This window comes from Octodon degus, unplaced genomic scaffold (assembly GCF_000260255.1).
Source record: "Octodon degus isolate 3935 unplaced genomic scaffold, OctDeg1.0 scaffold00031, whole genome shotgun sequence".
Classification (NCBI taxonomy): Eukaryota; Metazoa; Chordata; class Mammalia; order Rodentia; family Octodontidae; genus Octodon; species Octodon degus.
The window spans coordinates 9,566,994-9,576,651 of record NW_004524607.1 but is presented as its reverse complement, the minus strand read 5'-3'; the positions used below and the strand labels follow the sequence as shown (position 1 = coordinate 9,576,651).

General features: G+C 41.7%; 1 protein-coding gene across 2 annotated transcripts in view; it reads left to right on the top strand.

Moving 5' to 3' along the window:
• Anln (anillin actin binding protein) overlaps positions 1-9,658 on the top strand; it is a 90,982-nt gene that overhangs the window by 22,182 nt on the left and 59,142 nt on the right. For both annotated transcript variants that reach the window (XM_023713479.1, XM_023713478.1), the window contains exon 8: positions 6,963-7,089. In XM_023713479.1, coding sequence (XP_023569247.1) covers positions 6,963-7,089 — 127 coding nt within the window. The remainder of the gene's footprint in view (positions 1-6,962; positions 7,090-9,658) is intronic.

Genomic DNA, 9,658 nt, shown 5'->3' with positions numbered 1-9,658 from the left:
GCTTGACTTGCAATGTCAGAAATTGTTGACCTGAGTCCTCTACAGCTCAACATGACAGCGTGGCTTTACTTCTTATACTTCTTTTTTATACTTTTCTGCTGAATGGTTAAGACCAAGGTAAAGAGGCAAATATTAATGTATCCACTTGGTCAGATCTTGGTGAGCTGTATGAGGCCTCAGCATAACAATGAACAAACTCCTCCCGCTGCTCCTACTCAGCCCTGTGTCTGCCATGCCCCAAGACCTTTGCAAGGTCACTGCCTCTGCCTTGCTGTTCTGCCTGCGTAGGAGGGGGCCGGAGGAGGAGCTCAGTGCATTTGTATATGAATGAGGGAAGAAAGGTGCTGAGCCTTGCCATTAGCATTAGCTGTCAGCCTTTTTTTTGGACAACTTTTTATTGGTGCATTTCATTTATTATTTTTTAGTCTTTTACTTGTTTCCTTGGTATAGGGTCTCGCTACGCAGCTCAGGCTTATAGTGATCCTCCTGTCTCAGCTTGCCCAGTGCTGGAATTACATGCATGTGCCACCATGCCCAGTTCTGGGGCCAGCACAGCATGTCTGGGGTTCCAGGGCCAGCGCAGCATGCAGTATTGGGGCGGGTCCTTGTGCTTGCCAGGCAGGCGCTCACAGCACTGAGCTATCTTCCCAGCCCTGTTGGCACACTTTAGATATACATACTGATCCTGTTCATCATAGGGAGTTTGTACCTGAACCTGATGCTGCTCTTTTTTCCCATTCCTGTGTCCTCCCATCAGCTCCATTCCCCTCTTACAAAAGCTTTGTTTCCATTTCTTCTAATTTTTTCTTGTCCTTTCCTCTCCTCCCTCCTTTCCCCTCTCGTTCCCCTTCCCATTTGGAAATTTTTCTTCCTGTTTGCCAATATCTTCTGTACATTTTGGTCCTTATTTACACTTTTGGTTTCTCACTCCAGAGAAACTGTGATATTTGAATGTGTGTGTCCATTGTATTTCACTTAAGAGTGTGGTCTCAAGGTGCATCCATTAGATAGAAGTGTCTCAAGTTTATCCTTCTTTGTGGCAGAGTAGTACTCCATTATATAAAAAGCACATCTTTTTATGCATTAATCACTTGATGGGCATTTGGACTATTTCTAAGATTTAAATATTACAGACTGTGCTGCTATAAAAATGGACATGCATCTATTGCTATGATATAATGATTTTAATTCTTTAGGGAAGATACCAAGAAGGGGAATAGTTGGGTCAAGTGAAGCCCTAGTTTTAGTTTTTTGAGGAATCTCCACGTTGATTTCCACAATAATCGTGCCAGTGTACACTCCCACCTGTGGTGTAAAAGGGTTCCTTTGTCCCAGAGCCCCACCAGCCTTTGTTGTTGGTTAGTTTCTTGATAATAGCCATTCTTTCTGGACTGAGATGAAACCTCAGAGTTTTAATTTGCATTTCGCAAGTGACCATTGATGTAGAACAGTTTTTGATGTGTTTATTTGCCATTTCCATTTCTTTCTCTGAGAAGTGTCTGTTCATTTCAGATGTCCATTTTAGATTTAGGGGTTCTGATTTTTTTTTTTTTTTTTTTTTTTTTTTTTTTTTTTTCTGGATAGTAGTCCTTTGAGGTGCAGCTGGCAACATTTTTCCTATGCTGTGGGCTGTCTCTTCACTCTGTTGATGGTTTGTGCAAAAGCTTTTTAGTAAGATGAGATCCCAGTTGTTGATTCCTTGTGACAGGGCAACTGGGGTTTTGTTTATAAAATCTTTGCCTACATCAGTGTCTTTAAGCGTTCTACCTATTCTATCTTCCAGCAGGTTTAATGTCTCTATTTAAATTTGATCCATTTCAATTTTCATTTACTGCATGGTTAAAGATATGGCTCTAATTTAAATCTTCAGCATATGGAGAGCCAGTTTTTCCAGCACATTTATTTATTTGGTTCCAGGAATCAAGCTTACGACTTCATGCTTTCTAAGCAGGCACTGCACCACTGAGCTGTATCTGTAGCCCTCCAGCACCATTTATTAAAGAGACTGGCTATCTTCTAGTGGAGGTGTTTGGCACCTTTGTCAAATATAAGGTGACTGAGTTTGTTTGGAGTTGTTTCTGCATCTTCTAATCTGTTCCTCTGATCTGTAGGTCTGGTTTTTTGTTTTTTTTTGTTTTGGTTGCCAGTCCCTTGCTGTTTTTAATCACAGTAGCAATGCCAGTATAATCTCGAGTCAGTGATTTTGATACTGCTCTGCCTTGCCTTTGTTGCCCAGAATTGCCTTTATTTTCTACATCTTTTCTGGTTCCAAATAAAGCTTGGAATTTTTCAGTCTAATTTGTGAAATATACTGCTGGAATTCTGATCTAGGTTGCATTACATTTGTATAACAATTTTGGAAGTATGGCTATTTTCACTATATTGGAATTTCTTACCTAAGAGCAAAAGGTATCTGTCCATTTTTTGGTATCCTCTTGAATCTCCTTTTTCAGAGTACTATAGTTTTCAATGTAGAGGACTTCCCTTGTTAGATTAATTCCTAAGTATTTCATCTTTGAGATGCCATTATGAAAAGTGTTGTATCCTTAATTTCTCTCTCAGTGAACTCAATGTTTTTGTACAGGAATGCTATTGCTTTGTGAGTGTTTATAGCCAGCTATACTACTGAATTTGGCCATTAAGTCTAGAATTCTTTGGTGGCATTTTGGGGTCTTCTATGTAGAGTATCATGTCTGTGTAAAGTATCATGTCATCTGCAAATAATGATTATTTAACTTCTCCCTATTCTTATTCCTTTTATTTCTTTCTCTTCTGGCTAATATTTGTAGAATTATAATTAATAGGAATGGTGATAGTGGGCATCCTTGTTTCATTCCTGATTTTCGAAAAATTTTACAGTGTTTGTCTATTTATTGTGATGTTGGCCATTGGTTTATCATAGCTGGCATTTGGGGGCCTGGCCCTAGCTCAGGCCTTTAAGTGGCTGCTTCCACAAAGCTGTCAGCCTCAGTTTCCTGGAGTTCGAACCTCACACCTCTCCCGCTGGCCAAAAGTGCCCTGAAGGCATTCGAGGAACACCAAAAAAAAAGAAAAAAAAAATGGCATTTATCAGATTGCAATAAAGACCATCTATTCCAACTTTCTGCACAATTTTATGAATGGGTGTTGGACTAAGTCAGATGCCTTTTCTGCATCTACTGAGATGACCATATGGTTTTTTACCTTGGCTCTGTTAATATGATGTATTACATGTATTTATTTGCATATGTTGAACAATCCCTGCATCCCTGGGATGAATCCTATCGGTCATGGTGTATAATCTTCTTGCTGATTTATTTGCTGCATTCTATTTGCCAGTATAGTGTTTAGGATTTTTGCATCTGTGTTTGTTAGGGAGATTGACCTGTAGTTCGGTTTTGAGGGTAGTTCCATCTCTGGTTTTGGTATCAGAGTAGTATTTGCTCCCAGGAATGAGTTTGGGAATATTTCTTCCCTTTTTAGTTTCATTAAAGAATTTGGAAGTAAAAGCATTGAGTCTTCTCTAAGATTTTTATAGAATTCAGCAGTGTGGGCCAGAGGTATAGCTTAGCAGTTCTAGCACCTGCCTGGCAAGTACAAGGTACTGAGTTCAATTGCTGGTACAAAACAAACAACAACAACAACAAAAAGCAGCAGTAAATTGTCAGATCCTTGGCTTTTCTTTGTTGGTAGATTTTTAATTACATCTTCGATTTTATTGAATGGTTTATTTAGAATTTTTATATCTTAAGTCAGCTTTAGTAATTCATATGTATGTAGGAACCTATTTCTTTTGTGTTTTTTATCTTATTAGAGTACAGGTTTGCAAAGTAAGTATTGATAGTCTGTGGAATTTCTGTAGGCTCTGTTGTGGTTTCACCTTTTTTGTTCCTAATTACATGGATTTGAGTTCTTTCTTTTGATAAGGTTGGCTAAGGATTTGTCAATTTTATTTAATCTTTCAAAGAACTACCCTCTATTTATTGATTTTTTTTCTTCCTTTTTTAATGTATTTAGTACAGAATCTACAGTGTCTCACTACACAGATTGGACTCGTAGATTGGACTCATAGTGATTCTCCTGTTTTCTGGCCTTCCAAGTGCTAGGATTACAGGTGTGCACCACCATGCCCAATCTCAATTGCAGTCCCCTTGTGCCCTGGGTTGGAGCCAGCACAGCACGCCAGGGATCGAACTCCGGCCACTGCATTCTGCCTAAGCAGGTGCTTTAGTCTGCTGAGCTATCTGGCTGGCCCTTTTATTCTTTATGTTAGATTAATAATTCTTTATGTTAGAAATTAATGCAGCAATTTCTGGTCTGATGTTTATAATTTCTCCCACACATTCAAGCTTTGGGCTTGACTTTGACTTGCTCATTTTTTTCTTGAAGCTTGAGGTTCAACCTTAAGTTGTTTATTTGAGCTCACTGTGTTTATCTGATGTGAGAATTCACCGCTATACAATCCCTCATAGGATTGCTTTCATTGTGTTCCATAAGTTCTGGTATTGGCTTTATTGTTTGATTGTAGAAACCATCTGATTTCTTTAATCTCATCTGTGACCCATTGGTTGTGCAGGAGGCTGTTATTTCATTTTCATGAGCTTATGAAGTTTTTGTGGTTTCCTTTGCCATTGATTTCCGCTGTCAATTTTCTTGGCCTCCTGTTTCCCTCCTTTTCTCTGACTCCATTGCATGCAAACTCTTCCAAGCAGGTGTCTGCTTCCTACATCTAATTTTCTTCATCTTTTCTCTGGAGTTTTCCCTCCAGTCTGTTGCCACTGCCCCTTGCATACACACCTTTATGTAACTTGACCTATGAGCAGCATCTGATATTGGTGGTTAGTCTTTTTCTACTTGAAATCCTTTTACCCTTGGCTGCCAGTATTGTATTCTCATGGTTTTCCTCTTGTGTCTCTACAGTAGTCAGGACAGTGGTTCTTAAGCTGTTTTGTGGTGTGTAATTTCGTGAAGCTTAGGAGAGATTCTCGTGTAGGCAGCAGCACATATATGTGCCCACAGAATTGTGAATGCAGAAACAAGGGGTTCTGGTCTCTTCCCCCGAAATCTCATTTATGGACCCCACAGAGACAGCTGCCAAAGATGTGAGAGGAAATGCACTCGAGCATGGTGCTATTAGAGTCCCAGGAAGGCGGGAGTGGCTAGTGTTGTCCAGTGTGGAGCAGTGTGGGGTGAGCCATGGACACCGCGCTTCACAGCTAGCAGCAGTGGTGAAGCAGCGAGAGCAGAATGCAGGCAGCCCTGGGCTGGGGGCAACAGGTGTGAGGAGCTGAACCAGGAGATCCTACAGTTCATGATCATGGCAACCCCGTTCTGTCGTCCTTGGTCATGAAAGCAGAGTTGGAGAAAGCTCAGATCAGTAGCAGAATGTTGTGAGAATTTTGCTTCTAAATCACAGGGTAAAGGGAGGCATGGCTGGAGGGCACAAGGAAGGGAAGTTCAGTGTTGTTGGTTTTGTTCTTTCTGAGACTAAAGTCAGTTTTGCTGTCAAACGCCAGGGAGCAAGTAGGAAGAACTTAGAGGAGCTAAGAAGATAGAGACAGCAACTGGTGGTTCAATGGGTGAGGTGGGGGTCTGCAGGGACTCAAAGAGGAGTGGGCACAGATGCAGTGGGGCAGTCTGGTGTGGTGGAGAGGAAGGAGGAGGACTCTCGAGCTGTGGCTTTGGGGCTGTAAGGAAGAAGATGCTGTGTCTGACAGCACTGGCTCTACTCATTAGGAAGGAAACGGGAGAGGTAAAATGCTTTGTGGAGCGCGTAGGAAAGGGCTGCCCCAGAATGAGCAGGAAGAAGGGTAGCATTGAGACATGGGACATGAGGCTGTACGTTTGTAGTGGAACCAGACACCACAGTGGCGTTTCCTCTGGATGTGAGTGGATTAGAGCAGACAATGTCGATATGTGGCCGTTGTAGAAAGGGACTGGCACATTTTAAACTCCAGGTTTTAGCTACTGCTATTCTTGCTCTTAACTTGATCATTTCTAGTAGTGCTTTAACCATAAAGTTGTATTATTTTCTTTTTTTCACTTTTTTTTGTTTTTGAGATAAGGTCTCACTAAGTAGTGCAGGCTGACCTTGAACTCGCTTATGTAGCCCAGGCTGGCCTCAAATTCACAATAATCCTCCTGCTTCAGCCTCTTGAGTGCTGGGGTTACAGGTGTGCACCACCATACCTGGCTTACCATAAAGTCTTTGAAAGAAATAAATCAATGAACACTTCTCTTCTGTCTTGGTTGATTTTCTCTTGTTGCTGAAGCAAAATACCTGACACCCAAAATTAGGGAAGGAAAGGTTTATTTAGCTTATAGTTTGTGGAGGGTTCTGGCTTTAATTAGCTGGCTCTAAGGCAGTGTGGCACATGGCAGAGGGCAGCAGTTCATCTTGCAAAACTAAAACTATGTGTCAGAAGATAGCAGAGGCAACAAGAGCAGAAGAGGGGAGAGCAAGCCTCTTTTCTTCCCTTACATTGTGAACAGGCTCCCTGCCTTTGGGTGGGAGTACTGCTCACACCATCTCCCCGCCCTTCTCTTGCACAGCCTCAGGATGTGTGCAAAGTGTGGACCCTGGTTCTCTACTGTAGAGTGCCTTAGTGAAACTTCTAAACTTCTCAAGTTGCCAGTGTGTCAGCGAATGAATTGACTCGCTTGAGGGACTGTTTTTCTCTGTTTTCATCAAATTTTACACTCGGAATAGCTGATGATTAAGTGGAACACTGTTGTAGGAACCGTCACCAGATTGTGTAAACATGTGTTGAGGTAATTGACATGGGGTATTGCTTTTCCTCTTTGCGTGACTTTCCCATTACTTTATATGATACTGAATTCTAACGTGAATTTTCCCTTGTTTTCCTATTCCTAAAAACATTTTATATACTGAGAATTATCAGGAATATGGACTTTACTATCCAGTAACTTATAAAAGCATGGTTTTGAGAAGTGAAATTTACCTCTTTCTTTGATTTTTGCAGGAAATTCAGAGTCAGGACACTCCCCTCAAGAAACATCAAGTTAGCTCCAAAGCACAGTCTCTCCCAGTAGTAGAGAAGGTGACAGAAAACCAGATACCAGCCCCAACTTCCAGTACAGAACCTACAGGTCAGTGTTTCATTCCTCCTTCACTTAAAGTGTAGTTTCCAATCTCCCGTAGATTTGGACACTGGGTCGGCTAGCAGAAATGCTGCTTCCAGTCCAAAAGACAGGTCTAACTCACTGTTCTTCATTTCTGACCCTGCAGTGTGGTTTGCCTGTAGTTCTCATTCTGGAGTGCGAATGTACATGCCCTGGCTGGGGGTAATAGTAACTCTTTCTGGAGAAGCATTCAGTAATAGCTATGAGTTGCTCTTTAATTCAGCTTTTCTGCAAGTGTTGCTCTGCAATGAATTCCTGAACTGTGCAGAGATAGATGTATGAAGAGGTCCATTGTGCACTGCTGGGAATGGTGCTGAGACTTCAGGGACCCAAGTTCCCACCAGAAGATGTTGAACTAAATTGTGCTGCGTCCATGTAATTAAATAACATGTCGCTGCCTAGAAGGAGGCGGCTTTGTGATGATGTTTAACTTATCATAGGTACTTAATATTTTCATTTTAAAGTTTGAGGTAAAATCACATTACATCAAATATACCAACTCAGCTGTTTTAAAGCACATATTTCAGTAGTGTTAAGTACATTCATATTATCATAAAATAGATCTTTAGAACTTTTTCATCTTGCAAAACTAAAACTATGTCCATTAAACAATTCTACATTTTTCTTCTACCTCTTCCAGCCCCTAGTGACCACCATGTACTTCCTCCTGTTCTATCAATTGGACTACATTAGATACTTCATTTACGTAAAGTCATACACAGTCCCCCCCAACACACGCACTTACTGATAGGTGCATGTTCCAAGACCGCCTATGGGTGCCTGCCGTCATGCAGTACCATCCACATATTATAAGCTGCTCTCCATGTAGATGCTTCATTTTTTTCTTATAAGCCCGACAGCATTGCCGGATGGTACCAGAGTTCAGCCGTCCGTACATGTTCTGTGTCCTGGTGCCATCCTTGCACCGCTGTCTTGCCTTTGGAACCATTGCTCAATAGAGTGAGGGCTGCTTGCACCCACTTGGCTACATCTCTGATAGTGTTTGCAGTGTGATGCCCTAGACAAAAGGATGCTTTAGTCCGTGGCCTAGAGCTACATGCAGTGGGAAGGCCTGCGACTTTACCAAGATAGGTAGAGTGTACTTGATAGCTTATTGTTTATTTCTGAGATTTTTCTATTTATTTAGGACAGGGTCTACAGGGTCCCACTATGTAGATTGGACTTCATAGTGATTCTCCTGTTTTCAGCCTCCCGATAGCTGGGATTACAGGCGCCCACCACTGTGTCAGGTCTCAATCACTGCCTCAGCACGCCCTGGGGGTGGCGCCAGCACAGCACACTGGGGGTCGAACCCAGCCTCTTCGCTCTGCCTAAGCAGGCGCTGTAGTCTGCTGATCTATCAGGCTGGCCTTGAGATTTTTTTCTATTTAATGTTTCTGGACTGCAGTTGTCTCTAACTGAAACTGTGGAAGCAAACAGCATGGGGGACTGCTCTGTGGTGTTATCTTTCTGTGAGTGGCCTATTTCATTTAAATAATGTCCTTAAGGTTCAGTGTGGTGTAGAATGTGATGAGACAACCTTTCAAAGCTGGATAACATGCCTGTGTGTGTATGTATAACACATTTCACTTTTCCTCTACATTTGTCTATAGCTGGCAGTGTTGCTGTGACCATGCGTGTTCAAATATCTCTGATATTTCAAATTTGGGGGTAAAAACCTAGAAATGGGATTGGTGGATCCCATGGTGGATCACATGGTAGTTTCATTTTTAATGTTTTGAGGATCTGCAGAAGTTTTTTTATATTGGGAGTTGAGCTCAGGATTTTGACACTGAGCTACATCACAAGCCCTTTCTGATTTTTTTGAGACAGGATCTTGTTAAGTTACCCATGTAGGAGCTAAACTTATAATCTTCCTGCCTCAGGCTCCCAAGGTGCTGGGATTACAGGCATATGTAATTGTTCCTGGCTTCCCCGTGCTGCTTTCTGCACTGATTCACATCATTTTGCGCTCTAACCGACAAGCATTGCAGTATTTCTGCTGCTTATTAGCAACTTTGTTATTTCTATCCTTCTGTTTTAGATAGTAGCTGTCTATCTCAGTGGTTATTTATATTTCTCTAAGTGTAGATGTTGAACATCTTATCTATTTATTTATTTTTTATGTATTTAGTACAGGGTCTCCCTACACAGATGGGACTATTAGTGATCCTCCTATCTTCAGCCTCCCAAGTTCTAGGATTACAGGCATGCACACCACGCTCATTCTCAGTCGCCATCTCAGCGTGCCTCCGGGGCAGGGGCGGCGTGGGTGGCATGTGGTGCTCCTGGTCCCTGTGCTTGCTTAAGTTGACACTTAGTCTGCTCAGCTATCTGGCTGGCTCTGAACATTTTATCATGCACACTTTTGCTGTTCTTTCGTTTGGGGAACTGTCCGTTTAAGTTCTTTGCTCACTTTTTAATCACTGGATTTTATTGTTGAGTTGTAGGAGTTCTGTAGATTCTAGATATCAACTTAAGAGAGATCTGATTTATAAACGTTTTTTCCATTCTTTTTTTTTATTTTTGTGGAACC